The 22,733-nt window shown below is 29.7% G+C and overlaps 1 protein-coding gene across 1 annotated transcript in view; it reads right to left on the bottom strand.

Moving 5' to 3' along the window:
- Positions 1-22,733, bottom strand: part of LOC126749715 (cGMP-specific 3',5'-cyclic phosphodiesterase-like) — a gene marked incomplete at its 5' end in the record, with an annotated part of 44,462 nt that overhangs the window by 11,055 nt on the left and 10,674 nt on the right. The window contains 5 exon segments of the mRNA XM_050459400.1: positions 3,814-3,938; positions 4,027-4,132; positions 4,589-4,841; positions 10,365-10,552; positions 17,105-17,286. Coding sequence (XP_050315357.1) covers positions 3,814-3,938; positions 4,027-4,132; positions 4,589-4,841; positions 10,365-10,552; positions 17,105-17,286 — 854 coding nt within the window.

Consider the following 22,733-nt stretch of genomic DNA (forward strand, 5'->3'; position numbering starts at 1 on the left):
CTCTAAAAGTAATATGAAATTGCATTAATGAAGAACAACTCAGGCCTGGAAAATATTCATTCATTTCTTCTTTTTTTTCTGGACTAAGAAAAAAATCCTTTTTTAATTTAGACCTTAGAGTAGTTTGGAGAAACCCAAAAGGTTGGATAGATCCTTCAAGTCTGTCCAAGACACATCTTGGACAATCCAAATTACTGAAATAAATCTAGAAATATTTGAGAGTCATTTTAAGAATCTTAGAGCCATTTGGAGTAAGTCAATGGTCTGGAACTACTATAATTTAAGATGTTTGTAAGGAGTTTTAAAAAAATTGAATTGGGAGAATGAAGGTTCCTGGATAGGGACAAGATATAATTTTTTTTAGATATCCTAAGAGCAATTAGGACAAACCCAAATTTCTTGTATAAAATAAAATATTAATACGAATATTTAATTAAATTTTAATTAAACTTATTTATACGAATAACATGACTGCCCCAAAACTGCTTTAATTATAAATCTTTAACTTACAATCACGTTTTTACCTTCAAACCAAAAATGACTTAAAGGTGATTAATATTTTATGAAGATTTTTGGGAAAAGACTCTTTAACTGAGCCTAAAAGTGGCCAAAACGGGCTTCAACTGCCTGGAAAAGTGACAAAAACATTATTATGTTAGACATTAATTGAAATGACATATTCTCTGAGTTTCGACTGGATTAACTGCTTGGAAGAACAAATTAATTTATCCAGCATCCTTATTTCAGGAAATTATAAACTAATTTTGAGGCATATAAAGCCAATTTTCCAGGCAGTTTAACTGTAATAACTGCCTGGAAATAAGAAAAATCAAAGCAAAAAAATCTTTATGCAGTTACAGATTGATCAACTGCTTGGAAGAAAAAGGGAGTATTTCTTTTAAAAAACCATGCCTGGGAAATAAAAAATTGACAAAAGTTGAATTGGCTAATAACCACTTTTCTGAACAAATCAATACTTTTCCTTCAGATTTTTAGAACAGTAATTTGTAGAAATTAAAGTTCCTGGCATTAAATAAAATGTTACTTTACTTAGGGCTGTTTGGAAGTCACTTAAAGAATTTAAATATGATCAGGCCCAAATTGCTCTAAATATACAACTGTCAAACCTAAAATTACGTTCCTACCCTCAAATTATTCATCTCACTATTTAGGGTTATTTATAGAGTAATTAGGACAAATTCAAGTTCCGGGTTTAAAAGGGAATATTAAAAATTATGTGTTAAATCAAATTGTCACCTTCAAATGAAAAAATACTTATAGGAGATTAAAGTTTTATCCAAATTTGGGGAAATAAACCCTTAACTAAGCCTAGAAATGACCAAAACAGGCATAAATTGCCTAAAAAATTATATCAACGATATCATACAGATCCATGTAAATGACATATTATTTAAATTTTTGACTGGATGAACTGCCTGGAACAACAAATTGATTTATCCAGGCGTTGGTTTTCCTAACTCTAACAAATAATATAAATTCATTTCCAGGCAATTAAAGCAGATTTAAACTATTCCAGGCAGTTGAACTGTTTAATTACAATTATGAATTGTATCAACTGCCTGGAAGAAAATAGTTATTTTTTTTAAATGCCTGAAAAATCAAAAAAATTGAATTTGCTAAAAGCTACTTTTCTGGATAAATAAAATACTTTTCCTGTAGATTTTTAGAAAAGAACCATTATCAGCCTTAGAGTAATTTATTCATATTTCTGGTATATTAAAAAAATATTACTATACTTAGGGACCAAGCCAAAATTGCTTTAACTGCTCAAATTTCTAACCAAAAATCACGTTTTTACCCTCTAATTTATCATCAGAAACCCCTCTATACAAACTCACTATTTAGGGTTACTTATAGAGTAATTGGGATAAATTTAAGTTCGGGGTATAAAAGGAAATATTAAAAATTATTTCTTAAATCACATTTTCACCTTCAAATGAAAAAATACTTAAAGGTGATCAACGTTTTATCCAGATTTTGGAAAACAACCCTACAAATGACCAAAATAGGCTAACACTGCCTGGAAAAACAAATTAATTGATCCATGCTTAAGTTTTCCTAATTCCAAGAAATAATATAAATTAATTTCCAGGCAATTAAAGTAGATTTAAACTATTCCAGGCAGTTGAACTGTTTAATTACAATTATGAATTGTATCAACTGCCTGGAAGAAAATAGTTATTTTTTTTTAAATGCCTGAAAAATAAAAAAAAATGAATTTGCTAAAAGCTACTTTCCTGGATAAATAAAATATTTTTCCTGCAGATTTTTGGAAAAGAAACATAAACAGCCTTAGAGTAATTTATTCATATTTCTGGTATATTAAAAAAATATATTACTATACTTAGGGACCAAGCCAAAATTGCTCTAACTGCTCAAATTTCTAACCAAAAATCACGTTTTTACCCTCAAATTAGTCATCAGGAACCCCTCTATACAAACCCACTATTTAGGGTTACTTATAGAGTAATTGGGATAAATTTAAGTTCCGGGTATAAAAGGAAAAATTAAAAATTATTTTTTAAATTACATTTTCACCTTCAAATTAAAAAATACTTAAAGGTGATTAAGGTTTTATCCAGATTTTGGAAAATGACCCTATAAATCACCAAAATAGACTGACACTGCCTGGAAAAACAAATTAATTGATCCATGCTTAAGTTTTCCTAATTCCAAGAAATAATATAAATTAATTTCCAGGCAATTAAAGCAGATTTAAACTATTCCAGGCAGTTGAACTGTTTATTTACAATTATGAATTGTATCAACTGCCTGGAAGAAAATAGTTATTTTCTTCAAATGCCTGAAAAATCAAAAAAACTGAATTTGCTAAAAGCTACTTTCCTGAATAAATAAAATACCTTTCTTGCAGATTTTTGGAAAAGAAACATTAACAGCCTTAGAGTAATTTATTCATATTTCTGGTATATTAAAAAAATATATTACTATACTTAGGGACCAAGCCAAAATTGCTCTAACTGCTCAAATTTCTAACCAAAAATCACGTTTTTACCCTCTAATTCATCATCAGGAACCCCTCTATACAAACTCGCTGTTTAGGGTTACTTATAGAGTAATTGGGATAAATTTAAGTTCCGGGTATAAAAGGAAATATTAAAAATTATTTTTTAAATTACATTTTCACCTTCAAATTAAAAAATACTTAAAGGTGATTAAGGTTTTATCCAAATTTGGGGAAAGGACCCCTTAACAAAGCCTAGAAATGACCAAAACAAGCTTAAGATGCCTAAAAAAATTATAAAAATATAGATCCATTGAAATGACATTATTTAGGTTTTTACTGGATTAACTGCCTGGAAAAACAAATTGATTTATCCAGGCTTTAGTTTTTCCAACTCCAACAAATAATAAAAATTAATTTCCGGGTAATTAAAGCAGATTTAAACTATTCCAGGCAGTTGAAAAATAAAAAAAAAATATAAAAATCGAATTTGCTATTTTTGGAAAAGAAACATTAACAGCCTTGGAGTAATTTATTCATATTTCTGGTACAATAAAAAATATTACTATATTTAGGGACCAAGCCAAAATTGCCCTAACTGCTCAAATTCCTAACCAAAAATCACGTTTTTACCCTCAAATTCATCATCAGGAACCGCTCTATACAAAACCTATTAAAAACATCAAAAATTGTCTGAAACTGCTGTGATATCTGAGACCAACAAACCATTAATGCTTGGCCTAAAGATCTGAATCACCACCACAGGTTTCGGCTATTTTAGGCATCATCGGGACACCACGAGCATCAAACCAAAAAAAAACTATGCTTACCTTTCCATTTTTCCAGTTTTAAACATGGCGAACATGGTCTGCGCGACATTAAGGGCGTGTCTCCAATTATGATACTTGACCGGCCGGTAGTTTTTCTTAACGCTCAACACCCACCTGCACAACACCTAAAATATCATCACTTTTTCTCTCAGTTTCAAATTCAGCGGATTTTTTATCGATATATTCTTTCTTATAAAGGCGACGCTTGCTTACCTCGTAAGGGATGTGGAATTGCTGGACCAAATTGCATTCCAGGAACATTCGGATCGTTGCTTTACAAGTTTCGTCGTCTGACAAATCGAAATCGATAAATGTGAAACTGGAATGTGGAAAAAGAGGATTTTTTTCACTGTTTGGATAACGCGAAATTAATATTGTGTCTACTTTTTCGTTGACGTTTATGACGCTTTTTCAGAATTTATAGACCAGGACAAGCAATTTTATTTAGCCAGTTGCAATACTGGTTTAATACAGAGCAGTTCTTTGGTGTTATTTAATAATGAAAAGAGGAAAAAAATGGAAGGGAAAATTGAAACTTTAAAGTAATAGAAAAATTGCATTCTATCTATTACTACTAACCGATATAGAAGAAAGGATTGATAGTAAAATGATATGTAAATAATATAATTGAAGAATAATATTACTGTATTATCACTGTTATGTGGTGTTGCAACAGGACATAAATATTAATCGGTCTATCTTGGTGAACCTTAATGTTCTTAGTCACTCCTTAAATCTATTTCACCGATCACGATCAGATTTAAATTGAACCCACCTGTACAGATTGAATCTCTCAGCTGAAGGAATTTCCTCTTTCAACAGCCTCGTTGTGGCATCATTGCTGGCTGTAGCATGGTACGACAGACACTCCAGAGCGACCTTCTGTTTCGCCATAAGTTTGCAGGCGTTCTCGTACATTTGCGTGTTGTGGATGCCCAAACCGCAAAATATCGCAAAAGCCTCGAACAGGGATACATCGCAGTCGGTGAACGGAGCTCCGTTTTCTTTATTTATTAATTGGGCCACACCTAAACGAAGTGTAAATTGAATTATTAAAAGTACACCGCGGCAGGTTTTATTGATTAAAGCTCAACTTCCAAGTGCAAATTTGATAACTTATGGTCATATATTTCACCTGGAATTCTAGATGAACACCAGAAAGTTATTAGGGTCAGTAAAATTACTATTTTGAATTTTATGTACGTTTAACTTATAGCAACTGTTTGAGAATTGATGAATGACCGTAGCCTTTTAAACTCCGTTATATGGTATTCACGACTTGCCTTATTTTAGAAAGTTTAATGTTAACAAAAACTCAGAAAAATACCAGCTTGGAAACCAGCAATTTTTACTATTGTCATTATATGGAGGTACAAGCAAAGAGGTAGATGCTGATAAGGCGATAAACCATCTTTTCGTATCCAGATATTACTTTGGTCATTAATAGAAAAATTGGATAGTAGATAGATCTCTGTAAAACATCCTTTTTATCCAGTCATGGCCAGGACATTGAAGTGAGTTTTTCAAAAATGAAAAATAGATTTTTCCTTCCAAGCAGTTTTATTGGTTACTCTTTAGCCGTAAGGTCCAGGTCCCTTTGTCCAAAAAAAATTAACCCAAATATTCCAGCTTTTAGGCAATTTATAATTTTTCTAAGCATAAAATTTTCTTCCAGGTAGTTCTTTCACTAAGTTTTAGTGCAGTTTTATTTTTCCATGCAATTGCTCTCTCTCTCTCTTTCACTCTTGTAAATTGTTTTTTATTCCAGGCAGTAAAGGTAAATTTTATTTATTTCCAGGTAGTAGAGGCCTATTTCTAAGACTATAAACTTGCAAAACATTGAAACCCTTTTCAATGGCCTTTCAATGTTCTAAGGCTATAAAGTATTCTTTTAATGCATGCAAAGAATCGATTTAAAAAAAACTAGACTAGACTCAATTTTCTGGAAAAAATCTTAATATTTAAATTAATATTTCATCCAGATTTTGGACAAGAACTCCATGAAATAAATTAAATTTGACATTTACTATCTAGAACTGCCTGAAAAAAAAGCCTGGACAAAATGGGCTTTTAATGGACCAACTGCCTGGAAGGAAATCTAATTTAATTTTTCCTTTAATTCCAGGCAGTTGAAAATTAATTCTAGGCAGTTAAAGTAAATGTGAAATGTTTCCAGGTGGTACTTGATATTTATTTATTAACTGCCTGGAAATTTAAAAAATCTGGATTTAATTGTCTCGAAAAAATTGCTGCTTGAAAAAATATTCTGACAAAATGGGTATTAAATGAATTAACTGCCTAAAAAGAAATTTAATTAAATTATTTATTAATTCCAGGCAGTTGATAATAATTTCTAGACAGTTAAACCAAGTGTAAAATTTTTCCAAGTAGTACTTGAACTAGAATTAGCTGCCTATAAATTAAAAAAATTAGAATTCCTTTTCTTGGATAAAAATTACTGTCTGAAACTGCCTAAAAATATATTGTAAAAAAAATGGTATTTAATGGGTCAATTGCCTGGAAGGAATATACATTTAATTATTCTCTCTAGGAAATTAAAAAATCAGGCTACAACTGCCTGGAAAAAACCAAAACTTAATTTAATTGCCCAATAACTATAAAATGCCTGGAAGAAAAAAATTAATTTTCAAAAAATCCCTTGAAAGAAAGATGTTTTTTCAGGCAGTTTTACAAATTTAGTTACTTAATAATTATATTGAAGAAAAGCCTTATTATTTCAATAAATCAATGAAAAAAGAAAATATTCTTTTAAGCAGTTGTACGTATTTCTTTAACTAATTATCCCGGAAAATTAATGAATTTTTTTTTTGAAGTAACAACAACTGCCTGGAAGAATCCATGATCCAAGGATGATACATACATTTTCTATGGAATATACTTTTCCTAAATAATAATTCTCCTTTCCAGGTCACTTCCAGGTCTACTTTTCCAAAAAACTAGAAAAGGGTTAAGCTGTTTTTAAATGTTCCAGGCATTTAAAGACTTATAAAACCCAAAAACTATGCCTCTTTACTTAGGGTAAATTGATGAAATTTTTCCCTTTTTTTGGCTGCAGTATTTAAAGCAAATTTTGAAATTTTCCAGGCAGTACTTGATTTATTTATTAACTGCCTAAAAATTTAAAAAAACCGGATTTAATTATCTGGAAAAAAGTTAAATTTCACCATTACCAGCCGAAACTGCTTGAAAAAGTATCCTGGACAAAATTGGTATTTATTAAATTAAATGCCTGGAAAGAAATGTGATTAACTTATTTATTAATTAAAGGCAGTTAATAATAATTTTTAGGCAGTTAAACTTGAACTAGTATTAACTGCCTAGAAATTAAAAAAAATTAGAATGCATTTTTCTGGATAAAGATTACTGTTTCAAACTTATTGTGAAAAAAATGGTATTTAATGGGTTAATTGCCTGGAAGGAATATTAATTTAATTATTCTCCCTAGGATTTTTTTAAAAATCCGGAGAGTAGATAACAATTCCTAGGCAGTTAAAGCACATTAGTACACCGCAGCAGGTTTTATTGATTAAAGCTCAACTTCCAAGTACAAATTTGATAACATATGGTCATACATTTCACCTGAAGTTCTAGATGAAGACCAAAAAGTTATAGGCTCAGTAGAAATACTAATTTAAGTTTTATCTATGTATAACTTATAGCAACTGTTTGAGATTTTATAATTGACCCTAGCCTATTAAACTCCGTTATAAGGCGTTAAATGACATCCAAAAAATGAAAAATAGATTTTTCCTTCTAGGCAGTTTTATTGGTTACTACAAATATTGAAGCTTTTAGGCAATTTATCATTTTCCTAAGCATACATTTTTCTCTTCCAGGTAGTTCCCTCACTAATTTTTACTGCGGTTTAAATTTTCCAAGCAACTGCTCTCGCTCTTGTAAATTGATAAATTTTATTCCAGGCAGAAAAGGAAAATTTTATTTATTTCCAGGTAGTAGAGGTCTATGTGTAAGGCTATAAAGTGTCCTTTTAATGCATGCAAAGAATCGATTTAAAAAAAACAGACTTAATTTTCTGGAAAAAATTTTTAGTTAATATTTCATCCAGGTTTAGGACAAGAACTGCTTGGGATAAAAAATCAAAATTCAATTTCATGAAAAAAATTAAATTTTTACATTTACTGTTTGGAACTGCGTAAGAAAAAAGCCTAGACAAAATGGGTTTTTAATAGACCAACTGCCTGGAAGGAAATTTAATTTAATTATTTCTTTTATTCCAGGCAGTTGAAAATTAATTATAGCCAGTTAAAGCAAATGTCAAATTTTTCCAAGCAGTACTTGATTTATTTATTAACTACCTAGAAATTTAAAAAATCTAAATTTAATTGTCTCGAAAAAATTGCTGCTTGAAAAAATGTTCTGGACAAAATGTGTATTAAATGAATGAACTGCGTAAAAAGAAATTTTATTAACTTATTTATTAATTCCAGGCAGTTGATAATAATTTCTAGGCAGTTAAACCAAGTGTAAAATTTTTCCTAGTAGTACTTGAACTAGAATTAGCTGCCTATAAATTAAAAAAATTAGAATTCCTTTTCTTGGATAAAAATTACTGTCTGAAACTGCCTAGAAATATATTGTGAAAAAAATGGTATTTAATGGGTCAATTGCCTGGAAGGAATATACATTTAATTATTCTCTCTAGGAAATTAAAAAATCAGGCTACAACTGCCTGGAAAAAACCAAAACTTAATTTAATTGCCCAATAACTATAAAATGCCTGGAAGAAAAAAATTAATTTTCAAAAAACGCCTGGAAAGAAAGATGTTATTTCAGGCAATTTTTCACGTATTTGTTTATTTAATTATCTCAGAAAATGAGTCTCATTTGGCTCCAAATTCTAGTAAAAATGTTACAACTGTCTGGAAAAATCCAAGAATTAATTTAATTGTGCGATGATTATAAATTGCATCAACTGTGTGGAAGAAAAGCCTTATTATTTCAATACGCAATGAAAAAAGAAAATATTCTTTTAAGCAGTTTTACGTATTTAATTAACTAATTATCCCGGATATTAATGATTTTTTTTAAGTAAAAACAACTGCCTGGAAGAATCCATAATCCAAGGACGACTTAATAAATTTTCTATGGAATTTGGTCTTCCTTTTCCCAAAAAATAATTCTTTCTTTCCAAGTCACTTTCAGGCCTGTTTTTCCAGGCAGTACTTGATTTATTTAATAACTGCCTAAAAATTAAAAAAATCCGGATTTAATTATCTGGACAAAATTTAAATTTTACCGTTACTATCTGAAACTGCTTGAAAAAGTATCCAGGACAAAATGGGTAATAAATGAATTAACTGCCTGGAAAGAAATGTAATTAACTGATTTATTAATTCAAGGCAGTTGATAATAATTTTTAGGCAGTTAAACTTGAACTAGTATTAACTGCCTAGAAATTAAAAAAAAATTAGAATTTACTTTCCTGGATAAAAATTACTATCTGAAACTGCCTAGAAATATATTGTGAAAAAAATGGTATTTAATGGGTTAATTGCTTGGAAGGAATATTAATTTAATTATTCTCCCTAGGAATTTTTAAAAATCCGGTAAAAATGTTAATTTTTCAAGCATAACTTGAATTATTAGTTATCTGGAAATTAAAAAACCAAGCTACAACTGCCTGGAAAAATGCAAAACTTAATTTAATTGCCCAAAGATTATAAAATGCCTGGAAGAAAAAAATTAATTTTCAAAAAATCCCTGGGAAGAAAAATGTTTTTTCAGGCAGTTTTACGTATTTAATTACTTAATAATTATCTTGGAAAATGAGTCTCATTTGCCCCCAGATTTTTAAGAAAAGTTACTATGTGGAAAAATCCAGGAAATAATTTAATTGTTATTATAAATTACATCAAATGTCTGGAAAAGAAACCTTATTTTCAATAAATCAATGAAAAAAGAAAATATTCTTTTAAGCAGTTTTACGTATTTAATTAAATAATTATCCCGGAAAATGAGTGAATTTTTTGCGAAGTAAAAACAACTGCCTGGAAGAATCCATGATCCAAGGACAACTTAATAAATGTTCTATTGAATTTGGTCTACTTTTCCCAAAATAAAATTCTTTCCAGGCCTGTTTTTCCAAAAAACTAGAAAAGACTTAAGCTGTTTTTTATTGTTCCAAGCATTTGAAGACTTATAAAACCCAAAAACTTTGCCTCTTTATCTAGGGTAAATTGATGAAATTTTTCCCTTTTTTTGGCTGCAGCATTTAAAGCAAATTTCGCAATTTTCCAGGCCCTTGCAGCCTGCTTTTGTCATTAATAAGCCGTTCATGCCAAAAACCCGGAAGAAAACCCCTAATCATTTGTCAAGCTAATTATTTGCTTTCTTCCAGAAAACTCCAGTCAAAACAGTTTCTTTATAAAACCCCCAAGTAGGACAAGCCGTAATTACTCACTACCCTCTTAACCTAATCAAATCCCATATAACCAGATTTAATCGTACGACGACAAAAGCTTATACATACGTAACCCTGAATAAACGTGATTACATGATTAGAGTCTGACCTATAAGAGTCCTTTGTCCGTTAATGATGGGCATACACAGGATCGTCATCGCAGTCTCCGCATCCCCCTCGCCGTGTTTCTCGCAGAGCCACGCGCCCACATCCCCGATATTCAGGATTTGGCCGGTGGAGGCGGCGTATCCCGCGATCTGGGCTAGTGTGGAACCCGCCAAATCGAACGAGGAAGGTCTGAAAACAAACGAACACTTATTAAGAAGCTAAATATAGTGAAATTCCAGGCTTTACTACTTCATTTCAGCAGAGCAGAAACTCGTAAAGAAAGAGGTAGTTCGAAAGGTTATTGAGTGTCATTGAGACTTTGGAGGTAGAGCCCCAGCGAACACATGATTAATTGAGTTAAATAATAATTAATTTCAAGTCCAAGAAAGAAAGAAAAGAAAGGAATAAAAAAAACGAGTTGAATACAGAATGAAATAATAATATAAATGAAAAAAGTCCGAAGACCAGTATAGTCACTTCATAAAATACTTACGAAAAATACTACATTAAATTGACTACAAAAAATTGAAAAACGAGTTTTAACGCGAAAAAAAATCTGTGCTACCGCTTGAAGTAAAAATAGAAATGGTTCATCGTTTGCGCCTTGGAGAGTCGTTTGCATCGATATCACGCTCACTCAATGTCAACGAATCAACTGTACGATCGATAAAAAAATCCGAAGATAAAAGAAGCTCGTCTGTAGCTTGTAGCTTCAAATTTACTGTCAGCGAAAGTTGTTCGTGATCCAGCAATAGAAAAAATGGAAGTGGCGCTGTCATTATGGATTGAAGACCGCAACCAAAAAAGGGTGCCTCTGAGTGGTCCAATAATACGGGAGAAGGCAAAGCGTCTTTACGCTCATTTAAAAGAACCTGGTGGTAGTAGTGGTGGTATAGATGGAGGATTTCAAGCGTTGGAAGGTTGGTTCAATAAATTTAAGGTAAGCCAATCATTGCATAGCATTAAAATCATTGGAGAAGCTGCATCTGCAGACATTGCTGCAGCAAAAGGATATCCAGAAGAATTTGCAAACCTAGTAGCTAATGGAGGATACAAACCTGAAAACTGTTTTGAAAGAGAATGCCAAACAAAATATTTATTTCTAAAAGCGAAAAGTCTGCCCCTGGATTTAAGGCAGCAAAGAATAGAGTTACACTGCTGCTATGTTCTAATGCATTTGGTGATTGCCTTAGTAAACCACTGATCGTTAAATCCCCGTGCTTTAAAAAGTCAAAACAACGACGACCTGCCAGTATTTTGGCGTGGTAATAAGAAAGCATAGGTTACAAGCGCTATATTTTGTGACTGTATACTACGCGAATAAAGAGCTTTTACTGTACCTAAATGTATTGGCAAAATAAAACAGAAATCTAGCTGTAATCTATACACCCTATTGCAATTATTGTCCAGTATTGCCCCAAACTAAGTGGAAATGTCAATGCATGAAAAATGAACGCCCTATGGATAATAACTTTGGACAACTCAAAGGCCTTGAAAATAACTTAATTAGTTTACTTGAGTCAAGTGAATACATTTTGTTGAGAATACATTGGACTTTTTGTAGATACCTACATAAGATGTCCATCTCTAGTCAAAAAATGTCTCTTAAATATATAGGACGTACCATGGATTTACAAATTTTTTAATCAGTCAGTTATTGATCCAGGAGACAATTTTGTTTAACGATCCTATAGAAGTATACTTCTATGATCTTTGTTTCGTCCTATGGATATCTATTGGATTTTCTAAAGAAATTAATGAATTTTTTATTTCAAAAAAGAAAAAAACCTTTGAAAGCCCATTTGTGCGGTCTTGATAGCTGTACAACTGCCCTTCTAAGTATAACTTATGACATACTTTAAGCGTAAAATAAGATTTGTCGTATAAATTGATTGATTCAATTTTATAATTTTGAATTTGTATACTAAGCGTCTGATAAAGATGAACTTAGGGCCTTAATACTACTCAAAGGCATTTGAAAAGTCAGATATTCAATTGGTAGTTATTATAAATTAATTTTGATGTTCTTAAATGATTTTATTTAGTACAGGCGCACTTATGATACAAATCTTAAAATCTCCTCATCTGCTACAAGAATATTAATGATTTCTTTTATCATAGTTAAAAAATCATTCAAGGCATCGCACGAATCGAGAATCACATAATTTTGGTCACCAAGTATTTAGATATTGATGAAGAGATGAATGATTTTATCAAGTACAGGCACTCCTATGATAGATTCTTTAATATCTCCTCATCTACTTCAAAATTATCAATAGTTTCATCAATACTAGTTTAAAAATCGTTCAATGTATCTCACGAATCAGGAATCATAACATTTTGATCATCAAGGATTTAGATATTGGTTGATTTACAAGAGATGAATGATGAAGGCCCTCCTGTGATAAATTTTTCAATATCTCCTCATCTACTGTAGAGATATCAATGATTTTTTAAAATATGATTAAAAAATGCTTCAAGGCATCCCACTATTTCAGAATCACAATATTTTTACCACCAAGTATTTAATTATTGGTTGATTTACAAAAGATGAATGACCTTATTCAGTAAAGGCACTCCTGTGAGAAATCTTTCAATATCTCCTCATGTACTTCAAAATTATCAATGATTTGATTAATATTAGTTTAAAACTCGTTTAAGGTATCTCACGAATCAAGAATCATAACATTTTGATCACCAAGGATTTAAATACTGGTTGACTTACAAGAGATGAATGATTTTATCAAGTTAAGGCACTCCTGTGATAGAATTTTTCAATATCTCCTCACCTACTTCAAAATTATCAAGGATTTCATCAATACCAGTTTAAAAATCGTTCAGGATATCTCACGAATCAGGAATCATATCATTTTGATCTCCAAGGATTTAGATATTGGTTGATTTACAAGAAATGAATGATTTTATCAAGTAAAGGCACTCCTGTGATAAGTTTTTCAATATCTCCTGACCAACTTCAAAATTATCGATGATTTCATCAATACTAGTTTAAAAATCGTTCAAGGCATCTCACGAATCAAGAATCATAACATTTTAACCAGCAAGGATTTAGATATTGGTTGATTTACAAGAAATTAATGATTTTATGAAGTAAAGGCACTCCTGTGATAGATTTTTCAATATCTCCTCATCTACTGTAGAGATATCAATGATTTTTTAAAATATGATTAAAAAATGATTCAAGGCATCCCACTATTTCAGAATCAAAATATTTTACCACCAAGTATTTAATTATTGGTTGATTTAGAAAAGATGAATGACCTTTTTGAGTAAAGGCACTCCTATGAGAAATATTTCAATATCTCCTCATGTACTTGAAAATTATCAATGATTTCATCAATACTAGTTTAAAAATCGTTCAAGATATCTCACGAATCAGGAATCATAACATTTTGATCACCAAGGATTTAGATACTGGTTGATTCACAACAGGTGAATTATTTTATCACGTAAAGGCACTTCTGTGATAGATTTTTCAATATCTCCTCACCTACTTCAAAATTATCAATGATATCATCAATACTAGTTTAAAAATCGCTCAAGGTATCTCACGAATCAGGAATCATAACATTTTAATCATCAAGGATTTAGATATTGGTTGATTTACAAGAGATGAATAATTTTATCAAGTAAAGGCACTTCTGTGATAGATTCTTTAATATCTCTTCATCTACTTCAAAAATATCAATGATTTCTTTAATCATAGTTGGAAAATCATTCAAGGAATTCCACGAAGTTTATTATTACCCCCCAGTTATTTCAAGAGTCTGGAAGACGTAAAAATGACGTCAACTGCCTGGAATACATCAGAAGCTACTGCAAAAGTCTGTAAAATGCGAGAAAAAAATTTCCAAACCCTGAAAGGTCAAAAATTCTAGACGAATGCCTGGAAGATATGGAACATACTGCAAATAATTAAAAAAAAATTAAAAATACGTCAAATGCCTACAAGAGAATAAACATTTACTTCAAAACACCTTAGCATATATGAAACATATAAAAAATTAGTCCCAGAAGCCTGGAAAAGATAAAAAAAAATTTATTGGAAACCCTGGAAAATCAAAAACTAGGTTCACATGCCTGGAATAAAATGAGATTAATGACTATAACAATTCGCAATATCTATTACATTGTAAGTCTCAATTTTCCTCTCGAAATAATGGACTACTATGGATTACTTAAGTAGAGACCTATAGCTTGAGAAATTGCTTAATTTCGTAGGTATAATACCAGCAAAAAAAACATCTTAAAAAGTAATGTAGATAATCCACAGGGAGGATCACCAAGTATTTTCTCGTACATTTTTATCTATGAAGGTCCTCTACTTAATTTTAAATATATCTTCATTTTTTGAATGCTCACCTATTTTTATTCTTTCTTGTTCATTTACAATTAGTTCGGTTTGAAAGTGATTTCGTCTATCCTGACTTGACCTAACATGCTTTTTAATGCTTCTTGTTTTTCAAAAATATATTTTTTCTTCCAGGCACTTGACATACTTTTTTATATTCATGCAGTTTCTCATGATTTACTCTTTAGTGTTGTTTGTTTTTCTTTTACTTTCACGCAATTTTTTATTGGAAATTTTTGAAATTCCAGCCCTGTTTTTCAAAAACAATTCATGTTCATAACTCCCAGGCAAATAAAGTCGAATTTAAAATTTTCCAGGCAATTAAGACCTGATTTTTTCCATATTCAGGCAGTTTCACATTGATAATTTTCAATTTTCCAGGCATTTTGTTTAAAATCACAATATTTTGACCACCAGGTATTTAATTATTGGTTGTTTTACAAAAGATGAAAGACCTTATTGAGTAAAGGCACTCCTGTGATAAATCTTTCAATATATTCTCATATACTTTAAACTACTTGTTCCAAAAAAATAAATTGATTCTACGAAATAAAATAGCTTATATCTTCCAGGTACTTGAAGCCTGATTTATTCATTTTATTCAGGATTTGGGACCCGATATACGAACTACCTGGAAGTAAACAAAATCAAGCTGGCAAAAAATAAAATTTACTTTAAATGAATTTTTAATTTTTTCCAGGCATTTTATTCCTGTTTACTAACAATATATATTTTCTTTCACGCAGTTTTTGCAGTAAAACCTTAATTTTCCCAAACAGTTTCACCTATTTTACTAGATGGCTAAATAGTAAATAATGTTTTTTTAAAAGTTTTTCCTTTAAATGGTCAAATGTCAAGTAGTTGAAAAAGAGATTTTTTTACCAGACAAATTATACTAGAAAATCCGCCTAGAATTGAAAAAATCGGCTCCAACTGCCTGGAAAAATCCAAATTTTATTTCCAGACAATAAGGAATACTGTGTATTTCTCCTGCTAGTTACAGCCTAACCATTATCGCACCAGAAAAATTGTGGTGTATAGCCTCTGATCATGAAGTATTTTCTTGTACATTTTTATCAATGAAGGTCCTCTACTTAATTTTCAAATATATCTTGACTTTTTGAATGCTCACCTATTTATATTCTTTCTTCTTCATTTACAATTAGTTCGGTTTGAAAGTGATTTCGTCTATCCTGACTTGACTTAACATGCTTTTTAATGCTTCTTGTTTTTCGAAAATATATTTTTTCTTCCAGGCACTTGACATACTTTTTTTTATATTCATGCAGTTTCTCATGACTACTTTTTAATGTTGTTTGTTTTTCTTTTACTTTCACGCAATTTTTTATTGATAATTTTTGAAATTTCAGCCCTGTTTTTCAAAAACAATTTTTTTTTCAAGTACCTTATGCAGTTCATAATTTCCCGGCAAACAAAGTCGAATTTAAAACTTTCCAGGCAACTAAAACCTGATTTTTTTCATATTCAAGCAGTTTCACATTGACAATTTTTAATTTTCTCGGCATTTTGTTATTATTTCCTAAAAATAAATTGGTTCTACGAAATAAAATAGCTTATATCTTCCGGGTACTTAAAGCCTGATTTATTCATTTTATTCAGGCAAAAAATAAAATTTACTTTAATCGAATTTTTAAATTTTTCCAGGCATTTTATTCCTGTTTACTAACAATATATTTTATTATATATATATTATTATATTTTTTTCTTGCACGCAATTTTTGCAGTAAAACCTTAATTTTCCCAAGCAGTTTCACCTATTTTACTAGATGGCTAAATAGTAAATAATGTTTTTTCTTAAAATAGTCAAGTGTCAAGTATCATCTTTTAACAGACAAATTACACTAGAAAATCCGCCTAAAACTAAACAAACCATCTTCAACTGCCTGAAAAAATCCAAATTTTATTTCAATAAGGAAAAGTGTGAATTTCTTCTGCCAGTTACAGCCTAACTATTGTCACACTCAAAATATCAGTTTCACCTACTTGAGACCCTTTATAATCATCTTAATTAAGCCAAGAAACTTCTCTGGCAAATATTTACCTTTCACCGAAACTGCATAATTGCAGAACCCCCGACAGAACAAAAGCGTAAATTATTCCCAAAACAGAAACTCACAAATGTCGGGCAACTCGTGTTCCCCACCCTGAGGGCGAAAACCACCCCAATTTATACCTTCGGGGTTAAAAATTTATACTCTTGGCACTGAGTTCTAAGGTCTTTTAAGACAGTTATTTAACTCCCAAATTTCCTTAACAAACTCGAGTTTCACTTCTTCCTCTTCGCTCCTGTTGGGTCTATATTAAACTCACTTATATCGCGCCCTTTCTCACTTATCTAACTAAATATTTACCTGGAAACTAACGTCTTGGTGCCTCCCTCTCGCAATTCAAAAATGGTGGTGAACGGACTTGGTTTCTTAAAGAAATTATCGATCATATCCTGGCCGGTGATCGTGCCGTTGATCATACGATTCAAAGGGGCGTGCCTCTGGATCGCTTTTCCAGGCCGTTCCACGATGCGTTGCAAATGATTCTGAAACAAACGTAAATTAAATCCTATTAAACTAGAATTTAAAATTCGCAAATTAAGTGAGTCGTTGTTCGGTTCTCATTGCGCTAATTTAAACTCTCGTTAAGTGCATCCAGGATTTTCCCGGAGGAGTAGAGAGCGGGTTCAATTACTAAATCGACGCTGCTTAAAGCTCGATTTATATAAATGATTTCGCTCTATTGCCGGAATGAGGACAATCGGTTTAGTGAGTTAAATAGGGGGAGATCCTCGATCTTATTAAGCGTGTTTTATTTTTGAGACGCGCAAGTGATGAAAAATTAAAATTTATTAAAAATAAGTGTTTTTTTTTCAGTAAAATACCATTTTTTTTGGGAAAAAAAGAAACCGATTTTCCGGAAATTATAGAATATATTACACGTTTTTATTGCACGTTTATTAATCTTTATCACATTAGGAAAAGTAATATGAGCTGCAGGATTTTGTATAATCCTTCCAGGTATTTATTTCCGGTTTTTAAAAAATGACTTTTTTCTTGCAGTAAATGTTATTATATAAGACCCAATAATATTCATCCAGGATGACTAAGTAATTTTGAATTTTTTCAGAATAAATATGCTTATATTTTACTTCATAATAGTCAATAATTTTAAAGTTTATTAATTTTTTTTTCAGGCATTCGGGTTTTATTTACATTGTTCTTTTAGGCAGTTGAATTCTCATTTTTACTCAGTTTTTGAAAAGGAATCAATCAATTGTCTGAAAATAAACAAAATTAGGGATGAAATTCCTGAAAAAAATTAAATTTACTTAAAAAAATCAATAGGAAAGTGCCTGGAAAGAAAAAAAAAATTCTTGAAAAAATTGGGTTTTCTATGTCACAAAATTTAAAGAAAAATTTTAATACAAATTTTCTGGAAAAGAGAAAAATATTTTAAATATTTTGGAAAACAAATACAATTTCATTAATATCTTGGAAAAAAGTGTAAATTGCCTGAAAGTGAGTAAATAAAACTTCAACTGCCTAGAACAAAATTAAATTTTATTAATTAATTACCTGGAATATTTGTTATGTTTTCAAGTATTTGGTTTGGATATTTAAAAAATTTCCCTTTTTTCCAGGCAGTTTAAATGCAAGTTGGAATTTTCCAGATTGGTTGCTGCCAATATTATTTCCTAAGACCTATAACCAATGTAGACATTGGGGATATTTAGGACAATTAGGCAATTTTTAATAAATTTCAAATTTATTAATTTTTTTTTCATTTTCTAGGCATTCTGGGCGTATTAAAATTTTTCTTCCAGTCAATTTTCATTGTTATGCAGTTTTTGTAAAAGAAATATCAAGATGTATATATGAAGTGCCTAAAATTTATTGAAAAAGTGCCTGTAAGAAAAATAAATTGACTAAAACTACCTGGAATTTTTTCTACGCTTCCAGGCAGTTGAAATATAACCTGGAGTTTTCCAGGTAGTTAATGATATTCCTTAGGATCTGATGGAAATATTATTCATCTAGTATCAGTAATATTTAATTTTTTTCAAAAAAATAAATTTATATTTTAATTAATAATAGTCAATAATTTCAAAATTTGATAATTTTCTATGTACTGGGGTTTTATTTACGTTTAAAGTTAGGCATGAAGTTCCTGAAAATAAATTAAATTTACACAAAAAAATTAATGGCAAAGTGCCTGGAAGGAAAAAAATATTTTTTCAGAAAAAATGGATTTTTTAAGTCACAAAATAAAAAAAAATAAATATTTAGGAAAACAGACCAATTTCCTGGAAAAGAGAAAAATAATTTAAATATTCTGGAAAACAAATACAATTTCATTAATATCTTGGAAAAAAACATAAATTGCCTGGAAGTGAGTAAATAAAACTTCAACTGCCTAGAATAAAATTAAATTTACTTTAAATGCCTGGAATATTTGTTTGGTTTCGATATTAATAAAATTTGCCTTTTTCTTCCAGGCAGTTGAAATGCAAGTTGGAATTTTCCAGACAGTTCTTTCCAATGTTATTTCCTAAGACCTTTAGGCAATGATATTTATCTAGGATGACTTAAGCAATTTTTAATAATTTTCAAAAAAATAGTCTTCAATATTTTATTATTTTCTAGACATTCGGGTTGTATTTAAGTTTTTCTTCCAGACAGTTCAATTTTCATTTTTATCCAGTTTTTGAAAAAAGAAATATCAACTGTCTTGAAATAAACAAAATTAGGAATGAAGTGCCTAAAAATTATTGAAAAAGTGTCTGGAAGAAAAAAAAATGAATTATTTACGTGACAGAATGGAAAAGCCTAATATTCAGGGAAAGAAACCAATTTTCTGGAAAAGATAAAAATAATTTAATTTGTTTGAAAAAGTGATATAATTTCACTCAAATGTTAGAACCAAGCATAAATAACCTCCTAGTAAGACAATACAGCTTCAACTGCCTGGAAAAAAATAAATTGACTAAAACTGCCTGGAAAATTTTTTCTATGCTTACAGGCTTTTAGTTGCAGTTTTTAAAAAAATGCTTTTTTCTTCCAGGCAGTTGAAACAAAACCTGCAGTTATCCAGGTAGTTAATGATATTCCCTAGGATCTGATGGAAATATTATTCATCTAGAATAAATCAGTTAATTGTCTTTAAGAAAATAAATTTATAATTTAATTAATAATAATTAATAATTTCAAAATTTATTAGTTTTTTATTTTCAAGACACTGAGGTTTTATTTACGTTTTTCTTCCAGGCAGTTGGATTTTTATTTTTATCCAGTTTTGGGAAAGAATATATTATCAATCGAATAAAAATAAACAAAGTTAGGCATGAAGTTCCTGAAAATAAATTAATTTTACTCAAAAAAATTAATGGCAAAGTGCCTGGAAGGAAAAAAATATTTTTTTGAAAAAATTGGATTTTCTACGTCAAGGAATGAAAAAAAAAATATTTAGGAAAAGAAACCAATTTTCTGGAAAAGAGAAAAATAATTTAAATATTTTGGAAAACAAATACAATTTCATCAATATATGGGAAAAAAGCATAAATTGCCTGGAAGTAAATAAATAAAACTTTAACTACTTAGAAGAAAATTAAATTTACTTTAATTGCCTGGAATATTTGTTTGGTTTCGATATTCAAAGAATTCGCCTTTTTCTTCCAGGCAGTTGAAATGCAAGTTGGAATTTTCCAGATAGTTCTTTTCAATGTTATTTCCTAAGACCTTTGGGCAATGATATTCATCCAGGATGACTTAAGCAATTTTTAATATTTTCAAAACAATAGTCTTCAATATTTTTTTTATTTTCTAGACATTCGGGTTTTATTTAAGTTTTTCTTCCCGACAAATCAATTTTGATTTTTATCCAGTTTTTGTAAAAGAAATATCAACTGTCTGAAAATAATGAAAATTAGGGATAAAGTGCTTAAAAATTAATTTAAAAAAATTATTGAAAAAGTGCCTGGAAGAAAATGAATATTTAAAAAAAAAATAAATTATTGAATGGAAATATTATGGAAATATAATAAATTATTGAAAAAAAATTTCATAGAATGGAAAAAACCCAATTTTTAGAGAAAGAATTCAATTTTCTGGAAAAGCGAAAAATAATTTAATTTGTTTGGAAAACTGATATAATTTCACTCAGATCTTAGAACCGAGTATAAATAACCTGCTAGTAAGACAATAAAGCTTCAACTGCCTGGAAAAAAAAATAAATTGAGTAAAACTGCCTGGAATTTTTTCTATGCTTACAGGCTTTCGGTTGCAGTTTTAAAAAAAGTGATTTTTTCTTCCAGGCAGTTGAAAAAAAACCTGGAGTTTCCCAGGTAATAAATGATATTCCCTAGGATCTGATAGGAATATTATTAATCTAAAATAAATCAGTAATATTTAATTTTTTTTAAGAAAATAAATTTATATTTTAATTAATAGTAGTCAATAATTTCAAAAATTATTTTTTTTAAAACTAGGCTTTTATTTACGTTTTTCTGCCAGGCAGTTGAATTTTTATTTTTATCCAGTTTTGGGAAAAAATTTATTATCAATCGAATAAAAATAAACAAAGTTAGGCATAAAGTTCTTGAAAATAAATTGAATTTACTCAAAAAAATTAATGCCAAAGTGCCTGGAAGGAAAAAAACATTTTTTTAGAAAAATTGGATTTTCTACGTCACAGAATGAAAAAAATAAATATTAAGGAAAAGAAACCAATTTTCTGGAAAAGAGAAAAATAATTGAAATATTCTGGAAAACGAGTACAATTTCATTAATATTTCGGAAAAAAAGCATAAATTACCTAAGTAAGTAAAATAATAAAACTTCAACTGCCTGGAAGAAAATAAAATTTACTTTAACTGCCTGGAATTTTTCTGCCTGAAAAGAAAAATCAACATTTCCTGAATAAATTTCCAGGAAAATGAACACTATCTTATTGAATATTTAGAAAATTATGTTTAATTATTCTCAAGCATTTTGGGGTGATTTTTATTAAAAAAAATCAACTTTTTTACAAAAATTCAAAATTTTTTAACCCCTTGTAAAATAATAAAAAAAACCCTGAAATAGGTATCTAATGAAATTAATTAAGCAATTTGTATACCGATTTTCAAATTTCTATCTTTAGTGATTTTTGAGTTATAAGCATTATGTTGTGATTTTTATAAAAAAATCAACCTTTTAACAAACATTTCAATTTTTTTCAACCCCTTGCACATCAATTAAAAAAGCCTGAAATAGGCATCTAATGAAATTAATAAGGCAATCTTTATGAGAAATTTCAAATTTCTGTCTTAAGTAGTTTTTGAGTTATAAGCACTTTGTAGAGGCTCCGGTTTTTCACAAAAATTTAAATTTTCTCAACCCCTTGTACATTATTTAATTATTTTGCATATATAGGAAATAAATGGAATATCATACGACTCCCAATACATGAAAATTTAACTATCGAGAAGATTTTCCTGGTACATAATAAAAATGAGAGAGAGACATTCAACTGCCTGGACCAAATTAGCGAAGGGTTCAATTACCTGGAAAAAATTGGTAATCTCCTTTAAATTTATTCTTGAACACTATGTATTCATAAATGAAATCTTACAGGACTTCCAATAAATTCACCAAAATTATAAATAAAATTAAATATCAAGAGAGATCTTCAACTGCCTGGAAAAAATTAAAAACTCCTTTAAATTTATTCTGGCACACTATGTAAATATATTAAGCGAATGGAATATAGAAGGATTCCCAATGAATCAAAATTCAATTACCTAGAGGAATTTTCAGTAAATAATAAAAATGAGAGCAACATTTAAACTGCGCAAAATGTCCCAAAAGCTGGTTAAAACTCGAAGTTTCTAAACTGATGTTCACCCTCATTGACCAAATTTCTTGACAATTAACAATATTAACACTTAAACCAATAAATATAATAATAATTATATTATTGAGGAGTAAAGAAAAACTTAGGCCTAAGTTTTCA

The sequence above is a fragment of the Anthonomus grandis genome, unplaced genomic scaffold (assembly GCF_022605725.1).
Source record: "Anthonomus grandis grandis unplaced genomic scaffold, icAntGran1.3 ctg00000527.1, whole genome shotgun sequence".
NCBI classification, from domain to species: domain Eukaryota; kingdom Metazoa; phylum Arthropoda; class Insecta; order Coleoptera; family Curculionidae; genus Anthonomus; species Anthonomus grandis.